Source organism: Schistocerca nitens, chromosome 4 (genome assembly GCF_023898315.1).
Source record: "Schistocerca nitens isolate TAMUIC-IGC-003100 chromosome 4, iqSchNite1.1, whole genome shotgun sequence".
NCBI lineage: Eukaryota > Metazoa > Arthropoda > Insecta > Orthoptera > Acrididae > Schistocerca > Schistocerca nitens.
This window is the reverse complement of record NC_064617.1, coordinates 949,882,821-949,901,919: the sequence shown is the minus strand read 5'-3', so window position 1 is coordinate 949,901,919 and position 19,099 is coordinate 949,882,821. Positions and strand designations below refer to the sequence as shown.

At 45.0% G+C, this 19,099-nt stretch overlaps 1 protein-coding gene across 1 annotated transcript in view; it reads left to right on the top strand.

Moving 5' to 3' along the window:
• The window catches only part of LOC126252712 (protein white-like), a 258,277-nt gene that overhangs the window by 102,091 nt on the left and 137,087 nt on the right, over positions 1-19,099 (top strand). Inside the window, exon 5 of the mRNA XM_049953614.1 lies at positions 13,643-13,881. Within this exon, the coding sequence (XP_049809571.1) occupies positions 13,643-13,881 (239 nt within the window). The remainder of the gene's footprint in view (positions 1-13,642; positions 13,882-19,099) is intronic.

The window sequence follows — 19,099 nt, the reverse complement described above, 5'->3', positions numbered from 1 at the left end:
CACACACACACACACATATATATATATATATATATATATATATATATATATATATGTGTGTGTGTGTGTGTGTACTACACATTGATCTTGCCAAAAGCCGAGAAGCGATTCTTCTTAGTGTTGTAGCTCCCTGGGGCACCCTGGGATGCTCTCTGGGCCCCACCCTCAGGGGCCTCTCACATTGCATGTGGTTACGCAATCGCATCGACGCCGCTCAGCCTTTAAAAAGACTAAGGCTGTGTGGCCCAGATATTATACAGCTATTAACACAGGGAGATAACGCGCTATACACAGGCCTGCAAACTCAGCCACAGCGTGTTATCGACTCTGTACAGGCGACAACCAGCGTGCGCTTGGATCTTGAGCTATAAATAGCTGCTGATGCAACTTCGCGCATTCATTATATGAATAGCATCATTCAAGAATGGGTCGCCGTTTTGGATATCGCCGTCGCAGACGAATGCTGGTCTACAAACAATTGGTGAATATTACTGGCACGTATGGTACTCTTCCAGCACCTGGTACGAGTAAGAAGATAACAAATCTCAAGAAAATTGCTTCTTTACCTGTATTGTCAGGTCCTAATTACTTTTTAGGACTTAAATTGAATTTTTCCATTTCAAAAGCATCTGAATCAAGTACTATATATATATATATATATATATATATATATATATATATATATATATATATATATATACTCCTGGAAATTGAAATAAGAACACCGTGAATTCATTGTCCCAGGAAGGGGAAACTTTATTGACACATTCCTGGGGTCAGATACATCACATGATCACACTGACAGAACCACAGGCACATAGACACAGGCAACAGAGCATGCACAATGTCGGCACTAGTACAGTGTATATCCACCTTTCGCAGCAATGCAGGCTGCTATTCTCCCATGGAGACGATCGTAGAGATGCTGGATATAGTCCTGTGGAACGGCTTGCCATGCCATTTCCACCTGGCGCCTCAGTTGGACCAGCGTTCGTGCTGGACGTGCAGACCGCGTGAGACGACGCTTCATCCAGTCCCAAACATGCTCAATGGGGGACAGATCCGGAGATCTTGCTGGCCAGGGTAGTTGACTTACACCTTCTAGAGCACGTTGGGTGGCACGGGATACATGCGGACGTGCATTATCCTGTTGGAACAGCAAGTTCCCTTGCCGGTCTAGGAATGGTAGAACGATGGGTTCGATGACGGTTTCGATGTACCGTGCACTATTCAGTGTCCCCTCGACGATCACCAGTGGTGTACGGCCAGTGTAGGAGATCGCTCCCCACACCATTATGCCGGGTGTTGGCCCTGTGTGCCTCGGTCGTATGCAGTCCTGATTGTGGCGCTCACCTGCACGGCGCCAAACACGCATACGACCATCATTGGCACCAAGGCAGAAGCGACTCTCATCGCTGAAGACGACACGTCTCCATTCGTCCCTCCATTCACGCCTGTCGCGACACCACTGGAGGCGGGCTGCACGATGTTGGGACGTGAGCGGAAGGCGGCCTAACGGTGTGCGGGACCGTAGCCCAGCTTCATGGAGACGGTTGCGAATGGTCCTCGCCGATACCCCAGGAGCAACAGTGTCCCTAATTTGCTGGGAAGTGGCGGTGCGGTCCCCTACGGCACTGCGTAGGATCCTACGGTCTTGGCGTGCATCCGTGCGTCGCTGCGGTCCGGTCCCAGGTCGACGGGCACGTGCACCTTCCGCCGACCACTGGCGACAACATCGATGTACTGTGGAGACCTCACGCCCCACGTGTTGAGCAATTCGGCGGTACGTCCACCCGGCCTCCCGCATGCCCACTATACGCCCTCGCTCAAAGTCCGTCAACTGCACATACGGTTCACGTCCACGCTGTCGCGGCATGCTACCAGTGTTAAAGACTGCGATGGAGCTCCGTATGTCACGGCAAACTGGCTGACACTGACGGCGGCGGTGCACAAATGCTGCGCAGCTAGCGCGATTCGACGGCCAACACCGCGGTTCCTGGTGTGTCCGCTGTGCCGTGCGTGTGATCATTGCTTGTACAGCCCTATCGCAGTGTCCGGAGCAAGTATGGTGGGTCTGACACACCGGTGTCAATGTGTTCTTTTTTCCATTTCCAGGAGTGTATATGTGTGTGTGTGTGTGTGTGTGTGTGTGTGTGTGTGTGTGTTCACGTGATCTTTCGTACCTTTTCTGTGCAAAAGTACAATCGCTCTTGTTTCCCACTGAAAGTGATTGTTTTCGGTTTGAACACTTCTGTGATGACTGATGTTGGAAGACTTGAGCTTTTAAGATCTCACTGTATATGTCGTCCTCCCCAAGTGACTTTCCACTTTTCAATTCCGTGATGGTTGTTCTAACCTCGCTGTGTATTATAGCGGGTATGGTAGGAGTGGTGTTTGGGTCTGGATCGACAGGGTTGCGATCTGTGGCTTTGTTTGGTAGAGAACTTGTGTATATTGCTTTGTAGAATTCCATTGCTGATTTGATTATATCCTCTCTTGTGTTTAGATGTTATCCCACCTGAGTCATTGTTCCTAGTATCCATTGTTTCCCGCAACAGTTGCTTATCCTCTCTTTTCTAATTGATTTATTTGTTTCTAGTATTTGTCTCGTTGTTGCTGTTCGGTGCTCGTGGATATCTTTCCTTATTTCCCTTTCCGTTATTTTGTCTAGTTTTGTACATTGTTCTTTATTCCTGTCTGAAATATCTCTACTTTTTAACATTGTCGATCTGTGGTCGATTAGTTGTATGGTACTCTGACTTAATTGGCTTCGACTTTTCTTCATTTACTCGTCTTTGCTTGTGTCCTTGTGAGCTTGGTGTATGCATTTTTCTAGTCCGTAATACGTTTATTGAGTGAAACTTCCTGGCAGATTAAAACTGTGAGCCGGACTGAGACTCGGGACCTTTGCCTTTCGCGGGCAAGTGCTCTACCAACTGAGCTACCCAAACATGACTCACGCCCCGTCGTCACAGCTTTAATTCCGCCAGTACCTCGTCTCCTACCTTCCAAACTTCACAGAAGCTCTCCTGCGAACCTCTCTTGTAATATACGCCACTAGAGGCGGATGAGCACCTCCTAGCTTACTGTACGGAACTACTGTAATTGTGATATTGTCTATTTGCTGTATCAATCGTCTCTTGTAAGGATGCTATCTCCTTCGTGAGTGGAGTATACTTCCTGATAATTCTTACAACGATATCTGCATTTGATACGATTAGTTCAATGAGGTCGTTCCACTTTCAATAGATTCGTACCCATATTCTCAGATTTTAATGGACATGACTGCTTCCCGTGTTTGTTTTTCCATCGAGTGATCATACAAATCATACAATAAAGTGTCTTTCAGCACATTTACGTATAATATATTACATATGTTTCTCATGATGGTCAGATGACGATTCCAGAAGCAAGTGTTACCCTCTGCTGGTCTTCCTGAAATTCGCTAAAACTTTCTAGAGCCGAGACATTGTTATGTGCAACAGCACTTGCGCGAATAGCTTCGTGCAGTCTCCGACGATATCTTGTAGTCATTTCTGTGATAGTCATGTTACGCTCCCTTGGGGTATATCCGAAGATACTTTTACGTCTGATGCCGCATTAAGATTGGCGTGCTGTGTTCTGTTTGTTAGGAGTTCTTCAATCCAGTTACAAAGCTGACTTGATCGTACTCCCGTACTTTGTGCATTAAAGAACAGGGCAGAACCGAATCGGGAGACATACAGTCCTGTGGAAACATCTCTCTGTTTTCTGATAAACAGTTGCGAAAAACGCGAAAACGCGTTTCAAGGTCAGTGGCTTGAAAACGAACACCCATGACCCTATTTCCAGCCATGACTGTTCCTAAAACATCGAATACGACTCCTACTACAGGGCTCAGTTGATCTTGTCTTTCCTGTGACAATGGATAGATTAAGGTCTGAAGGGAATAAAACAGCTTTATTTTAAAAAATGTCTGCCACAGACTGAATTAAATATGTATATTTTCTTAAAGTTGTAGGGGAAAAATACTAGGAGCGAAAGGCTATTTACAATTTATACAGAAACCAGATGACAGTTATAAGAGTCGAGGGGCATGAAAGGGAATCAGTGGTTGGGAAGGGAGTGAGACAGGGGTGTAACCTATCCCCGATGTTATTCAATCTGTCTACTGAGCAAGCACTAAAGGAAACAAAAGAAAAATTCCGAGTAAAAATTAAAATCCATGGAGAAGAAATAAAAACTTTGAGGTACGTCGATGACATTGTAATTCTCTCAGAGACAGCAAAGGACTTGGAAGAGCAGCTGAACAGAATGGACAGTGTGTTGAAAGGAGGGTATAAGATGAACATCAACAAAAGCAAATCGAGGACAATGGAATGTAGTCGAATTAAAGCGGGTGATGCTGCGGGAATTAGATTAGGAAATGAGACGCTTAAAGTAGTAAATGAGTTTTGCTATTTGGGAAGCAAAATAACTGATGATGGTCGAAGTAGAGAGGATATAAAATGTAGACTGGCAATGGCAAGGAAAGCATTTCTGAAGAAGAGAAGTTTGTTAACATCGAGTATAGATTTAAGTGTCAGGAAGTCGTTTCTGAAAGTATTTGTATGGGGTGTAGCCATGTATGGAAGTGAAACTTGGACGATAAATAGTTTAGACAAGAAGAGAATAGAAGCTTTCGAAATGTGGTGCTACAGAAGAATGCTGAAGATTAGATGGGTACATCAGATAACTAATGAGGGGGTATTGAACAGAATTGGATAGAAGAGAAATTTCTGGCACAACTTGACAAGAAGAAGGGATCGGTTGGTAGGCCATATTCTGAGGCATCAAGGGATCACCAGTTTAGGATTGGAGGGCAGCGTGGAGGGTAAAAATCGTAGAAGGAGACCAAGAGATGAATACACTAATCAGATTCAGAAGGATGTAGGTTGTAGTAGGTACTGGGAGATGAAGAAGCTTGCACAGGATAGAATAGCATGGAGAGCTGCATCAAACCAGTCTCTGGACAGAAGACCAGAACAACAACATTTTCTTAAGACCCACAAACACATACTCAGAGAGAAAAGAAAAGAAAAAAAGGCGACGAACCACGAAGGAATTATCCGAATGTAAGGGGAAACAGTAGGTGTGATGTTCAAGTAAAAACAAATAAATGAGTACTATTTCAGTAAAATTGGATGATTTATGCAAGATAACGATCTTCAAAAAATCGAGTGAGACAATAATATGTTGGTCCAAAATGGTTCAAATGGCTCTGAGCACTATGGGACTCAACTGCTGAGGTCATTAGTCCCCTAGAACTTAGAACTAGTTAAACCTAACTAACCTAAGGACATCACAAACATCCATGCCCGAGGCAGGATTCGAACCTGCGACCGTAGCGGTCTTACGGTTCCAGACTGCAGCGCCTTTAACCGCACGGCCACTTCGGCCGGCCTATGCTGGTCCAACACTGGCCCTTATGCTAGCTGTTATTCGGCTTGGCACTGATTGACAAATTTTCAGGACGTCGTCCTAAGGGATATCGTGCTAAATTCTGTCAGCTGAAGCGTAAGATTTTCAAAATCCCGATATGGTTGGAGGACCCCACCCATAACGCCCCTAACGTTCTTAGTTTGGAGTGATATCAGGTGACTTTGCTAGCCAAGCTAGGGTTTGGCAAGCACGCGGAAAAGCAGAAGAAATTATTTCCGTTTACAAGCGGGATTATCTTGCTCAAATGTAAGCTCAGAATGGGTTGGCACGGAGGGCAACAAAAGGGCGCGTAGATAACTTCCACGTACAGCTATGCCTTAATGGTTGATGACAACCTAAGGAGGCCTGCTATGAAAGGAAAGGGTCGATCCATATGGTAGGTGACAGGTTGGTACACACTGTTATCTAGAGCGTCTGTTGATACGTCCTCTTCGTTGGTCATCTGGGTTCAGTTGGAAGTGGAACTCATCACTGAAGACAATTCTACTCCAGTCAATGAGATTCCAGGCCTAATGTGCCCGACACAACAGCAGACGGCCTTGCTCGTGTACAGTGGTCAATGTTAGCCGGCGGAAGAACGCCATGAGCTCAGCCTCTTTCGTATAAGCCGCCTATTAATGATCCTTGTGGTCACTGAAGTACCAGTTGCACGTCGTATCGATGAAACTTAATCTTGTACTCTGAGTGCCTCTCTCATATTAGCTCTGCCCTCAGTGTGTTCGGGTATGGTACACCCATTCCTGCCAACATCGTCGAATAGTGGTATCGCTCTGATTCAAATGTCGAGCGATTCACCATTGATTCATCCAGTTTCTTTGAGCCCAACTACACATCCTCTCTCAAATGCTGATATCTGCGTATATTGTTCACGCACCTGTCTGTGGGGCGTAAATATCGTTCATCTCCGTACATATGAAATTAAATTAGCAAAGACTTTATGCTCTGGCATCGACATGTTCCATGTTCACTGTTCTCCCCAATTGCACCGTGAAATCGCACTACCGCGTCACACATTCATCCATCGGCCGCCAAAGTTTAGTTTTGCATCTTTCGTCGATACCCGTAGGAATATCAGTTTGTGCCCTATTTGTATAACTCCTGCGAGATGCGTCGTTTTTTTCTCTTGGGGTGTATTAACATATAGAAGAGGCTAGAAAATATACTGACATTTATGGGAGAAGCAACTTGGTATCAGAACTCTGTTACTGGACCAGTAGGCAATCTTGGTCAATCAAGAAATCCATACACATAAGAAATTACCGGACACAAAAGGACAAAAAACCAAACAATTGAGGATGAGCGAAAGCGGTAGTAGTGGTGTCATACGGCAGCAGAATGTGGAAGATTACCTCGGCTGCAGTATGGAGGCGTTTGTGGACGGGACGTAATCTTAACTTCTATTCCCCATCGTAATACTGGAAGATTTGACTATCGCAATTTGCAAGGAACTACACTATTGGTCATTAAAAGTGCTACACCAGGAAGGAATGCAGATGATAAACGGGTATTCATTGGACAAATATATTATACTAGAACTGACATGTGATTAAATTTTCACGCAATTTGGGTGCATAGATCCTGAGAAATCAGTACCCAGAACAACCACCTCTGGCCGTAATAACGGCCTTGATACGCATGGCCATTGAGTCAAACATGTACAGCTGCCCATGCCGCTTCAACACGATACCACAGTTCATCGAAAGTAGTGACTGGCGTATTGTGAGGAGCCAGTTGCTCGGCCACCATTGACCAGACGTTTTCAGTTGGTGAGAGATCTGGAGAATGTGCTGGTCATGGCAGCACTCGAACATTTTCGGTATCCAGAAAGGCCCGCACACGACCTGCAACATGCGGTCGTGCATTATCCTGCTGAAATGTAGGGATTTGCAGGGATCGAATGAAGGGTAGAGCCACGGGTCGTAACACATCTGAAACGTAACGTCCAATACTCAAAGTGCCGTCACTGCGAACACGAGGTAACCAATGGCAGTCATACCATCACGCCGGGTGATACACCAGTATGGCGGTGACGAATACACGCTTCCAATGTGCGTTCACCGCGTTGTCGCCAAACACGGACGTGACCATCATGATGCTGTAAACAGAACCCGGATTCAAGCGAAAAAATGACGTTTTACCATTCGTGCTCCCAGGTTCTTCGTTGAGTACACCATCGTAGGCGCTCCTGTCTGTGATGCAGCGTCAAGGGTAACCGCAGCCATGGTCTCCGAGCTGATAGTCCATGCTGCTGCAAACGTCATCGAACTGTTCGTACAGATGGTTGTTGTCTTGCAAACGTCCCCATCTGTTGACTCAGGGATCGAGACGTGGCTGCACGATCCGTTACAGCCATGCGGGTAAGATGCCTGTCATCTCGACTGCTAGTGATACGAGGCCGTTGGGCTCCAGCACGGCGTCCCGTATTACCCTCCTGAACCCACCGATTCCATATTCCGCTAACAGTCATTGGATCTCGACCAACGCGAGCAGCAATGTCGAGATACGATAAACCGCAATCGCGATATGCTACAATCCGACCTTCATCAAAGTCGGAAACGTGATGGTACGAATTTCTCCTCCTGACAAGAGGCACCACAACAACGTTTCACCAGGCAACGCCGGTCACTGTTTGTGTATTTGGAATTGGTTGGAAACTTTCCTCATGTCAGCACGTTGTAGGTGTCGCCACCGGCGCCAACCTTGTGTGAATGCTCTGAAAAGCTAATCATTTGCGTATTACAGCATCTTCTTCCTGTCCGCTAAATTTCGCGTCTGTAGCACGTCATCTTCGTGGTGTAGCAATTTTAATGGCCAATAGTGTAGTTCATTAATTGGTTCTCAGTCTAATCTGCCATATCATATTGCTCTTTCTGGTGCCTCTTGCATTCAGTTAAAGTATCTCAAGGAGGCGCTTGATCGGCAGGACCACGTGATCTGGAGAGTGTAGCAGCCGCGAAAATGCGTCTTCACAGCAGCAGAACTGGGGTTCCTGTGATGCAGAGCTCTTGCTGTGGAGGTTATTTAGAACTTCAGGTTTCATAGCAAACGGCCGAATGCGAAGAGGACAATGATTTACGTTGTAAACCTAACTGTGCTCCTACTCACTGCTTCGCAGAGGTTCCTTAGTTGTGTTATGTTGCCTCACACCGACTTCTTCTAACGGCCAGAACCGCTTCTGTGGCACCTATCTGGTGTATTCATGCGCGGAGGACCGTTCAGACTTACCGAGAGGGGTCTCTGTCTACTTCCCGAAGTGGCCGTGCGGTTCTAGGCGCTGCAGTCTGGAGCCGCGAGACCGCTACGGTCGCAGGTTCGAATCCTGCCTCGGGCATGGATGTGTGTGATGTCCTTAGGTTAGTTAGGTTTAACTAGTTCTATGTTCTAGGGGACTAATGACCTCAGAAGTTGAGTCCCATAGTGCTCAGAGCCATTTGAACCATTTTTTGTCTACTTCCGTCAAAGACTATGTTGTTTCTGTAGTTCGAAGACTGGTTTGATACAGCTCTTCAGATGATAGTCTATACTTTTCATGGCTCTTCGTTTCTGCATAACTACTGAAACTTACACCCATTTGAATCTGCTTACCATATTCAAGTCATGATCTCCTTCTGGACTTTATACCCTCGCTCAAACCTCCTTCTTTTACCAAAGTGACCATTGAAAGATGTTCAGGATATATGCTGTCAACCGCTCACTTCCTTTAGTCAAGTTTTAGCACTAGTATCGTTATTCCCAGTTCGATCGAGTAATTCCTCATTGGATCTACACATTTAAATATCAACGTTTCTCCTGTAGCATCAGATTTCAAAATTTTCTGTTCTGTTCTTGACTGACCCGGTTCTACAACCCCACATTCCAGGCAAAAATCTACAGAAAATACCTCCTAACACTTAATTTTATATTCCGTTTTAAAATATTTCTTCTTCATGAACGTATTTCTTGGTATTGCCTATTTGATTTTACATCCTCCACTCTTCGTCCATCATAAGTCGTTCTGCTGGCCAAATGGCAAAACTCATCGAGAAATTTTATTTTCTTATTTCACAATCTAATCCCTTTGGCATCACCTGATTGAATTCAACTACACTCTACCACTCTTGGTTGGCTATTGTTCATGTTCATCTCAAAATCTCTTTTCAAGGCAGTGTCTAGCTAATTTAACTGGTTTTATAGGTCATTTGCCGTCTCTGCCAGACTTTTAATACCATCTGATCTCAAATTCCCCTCCCAGGTTTCTCATGGGCTTCCTGCATTGCTTGTTCAGTATGTAGATTGAGTGACATCGTATGGACTATAACCCTGCCCCATACCCTTCTCATTTGCTGTCTCCATTTCATGTCCTTCGACTTTCATAACTGCAGTGTGGTTTCTGTACAAGCTGTAAATAACGTTCCATTCTCTGCGTTTTATTCCTGATAAGTTCCGAATTCCAAACCTTGAGTTCGTTTTAACCTTGTTAAAAGCGTTCTCAAAACCTACGGCTGCTATAAATATAGGTTTCCCTTTCTTCAGTCTATCAGTATACGTCGTAATATCAATATTCGTTCGCGTGACATTCCCTCGCGTGACCTTACGTTACTCCAAACGTTCGCGTGTTCCTACATTCCTCCGAAACTGTTCCACTCCAGTCCAGTTTCCGTCAGCTGCTCCATTCAAGGTGCGCATCATAGGAAACTCATTACTGTACGCAGAAACGACCCCAGAAGAGTTATTTGTTGTGTTTCATGTAGCTTGAAATCAATAAAATGTTTACTGAAGTTCTACATACAGATCTATTTATCACATATTGCTGCCAGAGTCAATTGGTCATTTATACCCAATCAAAACAGCCTCTCCACCCTCGTCTCCACATATTTGTCATTCGTCTCGATAATTTCAATGTAGAGCATGCAAGATCGACATATCACAGACCACTACCTTGTTACAGCGAAGTATTGTGCTTGTTTTTGTGCGCATCGCTGTTTTACATCACACATTTCAAGTTGCCTGTAAAGTCAACCTATTACTTGGTTAAATATCCGTGAGTCGAAAAGCATGATAAATCAAGTGGGCAGTGTTAAATAGCTAATTGGAGTCCATTGGTTTTTGAACGTTTACTTTCACGCCATAATGGACGAAGTTGGTTGTCTGAGGCAGATGGCATCTAACTGTGTGTGCGTCTAAGGGTTATCAAATGACAGTATTCGAAAATGATATCCGATCCCAGAATAAAAACTATAAACAAGGCCTAGATCCCAAAAAGCCATGATCTGAACTGAGGGATTGCAGTTAATTTCAAATTTTTTTTCCGAGGCAGTATGTCACATGCAAAAGTAGGATGTCCCAAAGTATTTGACAGTCTATGTGGCGGAGAAACTTTGGTAACATGTATAGCAGTATATCTCTATAGTATATATAGTAATCTCCCATTTCGATATTTGGTGGCATACATACACATTATATTGACAGCATGTTAATTTGTGTTTATTCGTCATTTCCAGCGCTTCTTTTCTCCTTAGGTAATGCAATGAGAAGCCGAAAGTCATGAGAAGGCACTGGATATGGTATTCGATATCGGCTGCTTTGCGACGTGTATTTTTTCGCACAGTCGTCGTAGGAATGGGTTCCTGAGGTGCCTCATTCAAATCGGTGGAACTCTGACTAACAAAGACGACTGATCACCCCGTTGGGCCGGCGCTGTGTCCGAGCGGTCCTATTCGCTACATTCCGGATCCACACTGCTGCTACGGTCTCAGGTTCGAATCTTGCCTCGGACATGGGTGTGTGTGATGTCCTTAGGTTAGTTAGGTCTAGGGTTCTGATGACCTCATATGTTAAGTCCCATAGTGCTTACAGCCATTTGAACGCCTTTGGGTCATTTTAGACGGCGACTTACGCGTGTGAAAACATACTCTCTCCCAGACCGATCCATCGTAGACACTGTTATCCTCACAAACCCGAATTCTTATGTTACTTTCGACATGCTACGACTCGTCAGTTTTGTATCGATTAACATCACAAGTCCGAAGTCGGTTAACTCGTGACTTGCTGTCATATTCACTACACACCTGTCTGCAACAGACTGTTCAAGGATCATGTCTACACTGGCGGCACACGCCGCATCTAGCCACATCATTCGGGCGCCGTACACGACAAATTTTGAAATACCGGGTGATCAAAAAGTCAGTATAAATTTGAAAACTTAATAAACCACGGAATAATGTAGACAGAGAGGTAAAAATTGACACACATGCTTGGAATGACATGGGGTTTTATTAGAACAAAAAAAAGTATTGCTAGACGCGTGAAAGATCTCTTGCGCGCGTCGTTTGGTGATGATCGTGTGCTCAGCCGCCACTTTCTTCATGCTTGGCCTCCCAGGTCCGCAGACCTCAGTCTGTGCGGTTATTGGCTTTGGGGTTACCTGAAGTCGCAAGTGTATCGTGATCGACCGACATCTCTAGGGATGCTGAAAGACAACATCCGACGCCAATGCCTCACCATAACTCCGGACATGCTTTACAGTGCTGTTCGCAACACTATTCCTCGACTAAAGACATTGTTGAGGAATGATGGTGGACATATTGAGGATTTACTGTAAAGAATATCATCATGTCGTTTTTGGAAACCCAGAATCTACTATGTAGGGATCAACATGGATTCCGGAAACAGCGATCGTGTGAGACCCAACTCGCTTTATTTGTTCATGAGACCCATAAAATATTAGATACAGGCTCCCAGGGAGATGCTATTTTTCTTTACTTCCGGAAGGCGTTCGATACAGTTCCGCACTGTCGCCTGATAAACAAAGTGAGAGTCTACGGAATATCAGACCATCTGTGTGGCTGGATTGAAGAGTTTTTAGCAAACAGAACACAGCATGTTGTTATCAATGGAGAGACGTCTACAGACGTTAAAGTAACCTCTGGCGTGCCACAGGGGAGTGTTATGGGACCATTGCTTTTCACAATATACATAAATGACCTAGTAGATAGAGTCGGAAGTTACATGCGGCTTTTCGCGGATGATGCTGTAGTATACAGAGAAGTTGCAGCATTAGAAAATTGTAGCGAAATGCAGGAAGATCTGCAGTGGATAGGCACTTGGTGCAGGGAGTGGCAACTGACCCTTAACATAGACAAATGTAATGTATTGCGAATACATAGAAAGAAGGATCCTTTATTGAATGATTATATGATAGCGGAACAAACACTGGTAGCCGTTACTTCTGTAAAATATCTGGGAGTATGCGTGCGGAACGATTTGAAGTGGAATGATCATATAAAATTAATTGTTGGTAAGGAGGGTACCAGGTTGAGATTCATTGGGAGAGTCCTTAGAAAATGTAGTCCATCAACAAAGGAGGTGGCTTACAAAACACTCGTTCGACCTATACTTGAGTATTGCTCATCAGTGTGGGATCCGTACCAGAACGGGTTGACGGAGGAGATAGAGAAGATCCGAAGAAGAGCGGCGCGTTTCGTCACAGGGTTATTTGGTAACCGTGATAGCGTTACGGAGATGTTTAACAAACTCAAGTCGCAGATTCTGCAAGAGAGGCGCTCTGCATCGCGGTGTAGCTTGCTCGCCACGTTTCGAGAGGGTGCGTTTCTGGAAGAGGTATCGAATATATTGCTTCCCCCTACTTATACCTCCCGAGGAGATCACGAATGTAAAATTAGAGAGATTAGAGTGCGCACGGAGGCTTTCAGACAGTCGTTCTTCCCGCGAACCATACGCGACTGGAACAGGAAAGGGAGGTAATGACAGTGGCACGTAAAGTGCCCTCCGCCACACACCTTTGGGTGGCTTGCGGAGTATAAATGCAGAATGTAGATGTAGATGCTTTGTCTTACTTTGTTTTGCTAATTTTGCTATTCTGATGAGGTGAAGCACCATCTGTTGGACATTTTCTGAACTTTGGTTTTTTTTTTTTTTGTTCTAATAAAACCCCATGTCATTCCAAGCATGTGTATCAATTTGTACCTCCCTATCTGCATTATTCCGTGATTTATTCAGTTTTCTAATTTATACTGACTTTTTGATCACCCGATGTAACAGCCAGTCTTTCCCGATGTTTTTGGCCGCACTTTTGCTAGCGACGTTTTACCAGCTACAGCTCATTAATATACGGCAAGACTGGAGCGTGACACAGATGGCTACTAGTACTGACACTGACCACAGGTACTGACGATTGTCACAGGTGCTGACCGACCCACCACTGATGTTCTGCGACGAGCCGACGTCCGGGCTGGACTCGTTCATGGCGCTGACGGTGCTGTCGACGCTGAAGCAGATGGCGGCCAAGGGCAAGACCGTGGTGGCCACCGTGCACCAGCCCTCCTCCGAGATGTACGCCCTCTTTGACCGGCTGCTGCTGCTCGCCGAGGGCCGCGTCGCGTTCCAGGGCACTCCCGCCGAGGCGCTCGCTTTCTTCGCCAGGTAACCATGAAACATATATCTTTTCTGTTCAAATAAACAGCCTGAGTCTATCAGTTACTTTGATGCGTATTGTTCTGATGCCGTGATTGACTACAGCCAATGCTTGTCGTCTACAAAAATACACTACTGGCCATTAAAATCGCTACGCCAAGAAGAAATGTAGATGATAAACGGGTATTCATTGGACAAATATATTATACTAGAACTGACATGTGATTAAATTTTCACGCAATTTGGGTGCATAGATCCTGAGAAATCAGTACCCAGAACAACCACCTCTGGCCGTAATAACGGTCTCGATACGCCTGGGCATTGAGTCAAACAGAACTTGGATGGCGTGTACAGGTACAGCTGCCCATGCAGCTTCAACACGATACCACAGTTCATCAAGAGTAGTGACTGGCGTATTTGACGAGCCAGTTGCTCGGCCACCATTGACCAGACGTTTTCAACTGTTGAGAGATCTGGAGAATATGCTGGCCAGGGCAGCAGTCTCACATTTTCTGTATCCAGAAAGGCCCGTACAGGACCTGGAAAATGCGGTCGTGCATTATCCTGCTGAAATATAGGGTTTCGCAGGGATCGAATGAAGGGTAGAGCCACATATCTGAAATGTAACGTTCACTGTTCAAAGTGCCGTCAATGCTAACAAGAGTTGACTTAGACGTGTAACCAATGGCACCCCATACCATCACGCCGGGTGATACGCCAGTATGGCGATGACGAATATAAGCTTCCAATGTGAGTTCACCGCAGTGTCGCCAAACACGAATGCCAGCATCACGATGCTGTATATAAAACCTGGATTCAGACGGAAATATGACGTTTTGCCATTCGTGCATCCAGGTTCGTCGTTGAGCACACCATCGCAGGCGTTCCTGTCTGTGATGCAGCGTCAAGGGTAATCGCAGCCATGATCTCCGAGCTGATAGTCCATTCTGCTGCAAACGTCGTCGAACTGTTCGTGCAAATGGTTGTTGTCTTGCAAACGTCTCCATCTGTTGACTCATGGATCGAGACGGGACTGCACGATCCGTTACAGCCATGCGGATAAGATGACTGCCATCTCGACTGCTAGTGGTACGAGGCCGTTGGGATCCAGTACGGCGTTCCGTATTACCCTCCTGAACCCACAGATTCCATATTCTGCTAACAGCAGCAATGTCGCGATACGATAAACCGCATTCGCGATAGGCTACAATCCGACCTTTATCAAAGTCGGAAAATGTGATGCTACGTATTTCCCCTCCTTGGACGAGGCATCACAACAACGTTTCACCAGGAAAAGCTGGTCAACTGCTGTTTGTGTATGAGAAATCGGTTGGAAACTTTCCTCATGTCAGCACTTTGTAGGTGTCGCCACGGGCGCCAACCTTGTGTGAATGCTCTGAAAAGCTAATCATTTGCATAACACAGCATCTTCTTCCTGTCGGTTAAATTTCGTATCTGTAGCACATCTTCGTTGTGTAGCAATTTTAATGGCCAGTAGTGTACTTTTGTGAATCTGATTTACGAGGCTTACTCGGAAAGTAAGTTCCGACTGGTTGCGAAATGGAAACCACTATGAAGATCCAATGAAGTTTAGCCCAGATATATTGGACAGTGTCTCTAGTATGCCCATCGATTGCGGCACGTTGCTCTCTTCAATTCTCATGGCACAGTGTACACACAAAAATGCATGGAAAATAGTATCTTCCGCTAAGTACGAGGACCTGGCCTCTTGAGAGATTTAGGCTGTTGTCGTACAACCGGCATAACATAACCGCCCTGCATTTCGTTCTTCATGACACTTCTCAGCCGCACTCCGCAGGGCCAATGAAGAAGCACCGAGCGAGGTGGCGCAGTGGTTAGCACACTGGACTCGCATTCGGGAGGACGACGGTTCAATCCCGTCTCCAGCCATCCTGATTTAGGTTTTCCGTGATTTCCCTAAATCGTTTCAGGCAAATGCCGGGATGGTTCCTTTGAAAGGGCACGGCCGATTTTCTTCCCCATCCTTCCCTAACCCGAGCTTGCGCTCCGCCTCTAATGACCTCGTTGTCGACCGGACGTTAAACAACACTAACCTAACCAATGAAGAAGCTTCTGCAGCTTTTTCTGGTGGCAGGTGTTTGATCACCCACAAGACAGTCCGTAATTTGCTCGTCCTGAGTTTCGTATCTACTCACATAAACCGCTGGCTACGAAGACATTTTCGCACACACAACAGGCTGTAGACGAGCGTACAGATTTTTTTTTTTTTTTTGCCTTTTTCGACAGACAGCGCAGGTGCAGGACAGTTTCAAAATGTCGTCTATGGAGCATCTGCTGCTGACAGAAGTACAGTTAGTTGCTCGGCACAGAGGGTGAGGTCATCAGAAGGCGGTTCGGAAGAGCTCCAGGATTTACAGCTATAGGGGGACTATCCACGGCCGTCACACATGACATGTAGCAGCGAGCTGATGTTGTCATTCGCGAGGACAAACGCATTCGTGGAAGATATTTTGGGGACGATGAGGAGGTGATTCACACAGCGGCCTCGCCACCAGGACAAAGACTGGTACCGAGAGGGCGTACACGCCCTTTTTTCGCCTTGGAGGAGGGACATAGAAAGGGATGGAGATTACGTGGAAAAATAGGGTGTGTAGATAAAACACCATTCTTTCTTGTGTCTAATTCTGATTATGTTCTATAAAGAATTGTTCAAGAAGAAAACGCAGTGCATTAGTTTCTGGGAAAACCTCGTATTAAAACACATGAATGTAAACTACGAGGTGTGGCTAGAAAAAAACCGGACTAGTACTGGTGAAACAATAAAACGAATGCAATAAGGCTGAAAGTCGCGTGGCCTGTTACGTGACTCTCGCTCCGCCTACTGCTCGAGTTTCATCTGCCTCCTGCACTCAGTCTGCCCGTGGCGTCTGTTTTAAGTAGTTGACGTTTTGTCTGTGCGTCGGAAAATGTTGAGTCTACAGAAAGAACAGCGTGTTAATTTTGTTTCAAACTAGGAAAATCTGCAAGTGAAACGTTTGTAATGTTACAACAAGTGTACGGCGATGATTGTTTATCGCGAACACAAGTGTTTGAGTGGTTTAAACGATTTAAAGATGGCCGCGAAGACACCAGTGATGACACTCGCACTGGCAGACCATTGTCAGCAAAAACTGATGCAAACATTGAAAAAATCGGTAAACTTGTTCGACAAGATCGCCGTTTAACAATCAGAGCAGTGTCTGAGTTAACAGGAGTTGACAAGGAAAGTGTTAGGCAGATTCTTCATGAAAGTTTCAACATGAACAAAGTGTGTTCAAAAATGGTTCCAAAGTGTCTCACAATTGAACAGAAGGAACGCCGAAGAACGATTTGTTCTGACATCCTGGAAAACATTGAAAGTGATCCCACCTTCTTACAAAATGTTATTACTTGCGATGAATCGTGTTTTTTACTTACGATCCCGAAACTAAACGCCAATCGATGCATTGGAAAACTCCTGGTTCTCCACGACAAAAAAAAAGCACGAATGTCAAAATCGAAATTCAAGGCAATGATGATCGTTTTTTTTTGACATCAAAGGGATTGTGCACATTGATTGGGTACCAGAGGGACAAACAGTGAATCAGCATTACTACATTAGCGTCCTGGCTATCCTACGTGAGCGAGTACGGAGAAAACGGAACGATTTGTGGAGAAAAAAGTCATGGATCCTTCACCAAGACAATGCCCCAGCTCACAGTGCGTTGTCAGTGAAGACGTTTTTGGCAAAACACAACATTCCCATCTTAGATCATCCACCCTACTCACCTGATTTGGCCCCCTGTGACTTTTCTTTTCCCTAAAGTCAAGTCAGCTTTGAAAGGAACTAGATTTGAGACTGTTGAAGCAGTAAAAGAAAAAGCGACGGAAGTAATGTATGGACTTACCGAAAATGATCTGCAGCATTGCTATGAACAGTGGAAAATTCGTATGGAGCGGTGTAGAGACCGAGGAGGAGAGTACATTGAAGGAGGTAACATGAAATTGTAAATAATTGTAAATAAATGTTTTTTCCAGCATCAGTCCGGGTTTTTTCTAGCCGCACCTCGTATACTATCAGCTGGAAATTGAGTGGAGGTTGAATCGAAAGAAATTCGTTTATTTAAGACTCTATAGAATATATTAAGTGTGCGACCACATTGTTCAACAGAAATGCATTGCCAACAAAATACGTGAAGCACCGAGAAGGCATGGTCGGATGTCCATGTAACTTCGTACATGTACAGACCATCAATGTGTTTGTGAATGATTAGCGTCACAGTTCTCTCTGACTGATAGAAAGATCACCAGAGGGCGTTAGTGTTGTTTGTGTAAAGTTTTCCGATTAGTTCTGATAGGTAATTAAGGCTCGTGAAGAGCATCATACGTTGAAAGATCACTCTGATGCTGACGTATCCCAGCTTGGGGCACTTTCACAGTAAGTCAGTTGATTACACTCTAAAATCAGTTCCTTGACACAATCAGTTTATGTTCACAAGTACAAGTTCTGCAATCCTTTATCAGTCCAAAACAAATAGGAATAGTTATTCTTGAAAATAAAGAATGACTTCTTTGGCAACTTAAAGTTCTTGGAAAGCAACACAAGTAAATCTTTGCGTGAGACTATCTTCTGCACTGTTATCTTGCAAACGAAACAGACTATCTTCATAGACATCTACATCTACATCTACGTGATTACTCTGCTACTCACAATCAAGTGCCTGGCAGAGGGTTCAATGAACCACCTTCAAGATGACTCTCTACCGTTCCACGCGGCACGCGGGAAAAACGAGCACATAAATTTTTCTGAGCGAGCCCTGATTTCTCTTATTTTATCGTGATGATCATTTCTCACTATGTAGCTGGGTGCCAACAAAATGTTTTTGCAATTGTAGGAGAAAACGGACGATTAAAATTTCATGAGAAGATCCCATCGCAACGAGAAAGTCTTTGTTTTAATGGTTGCCACTCCATTTCAAATATCATGTCTATGACGCTATCTCCCCTATTTCGCGATAATACAAAACTAGTTGCTCTTCTTTGTATTTTTTCGATGTCATCCGTCAGTCCCACCCCATGCGGATCCCACACCACACAGTAGTACTCCAGAATAGGGCGGACAAGCGTAGTGTAAGCAGTCTCTTTGGTAGACCTGTTGCACCTTCTAAGTGTTCTGCCAATGAAGCGCAGTCTTTGGTTTGCTCCACCCACAATATTATGTAAGTGA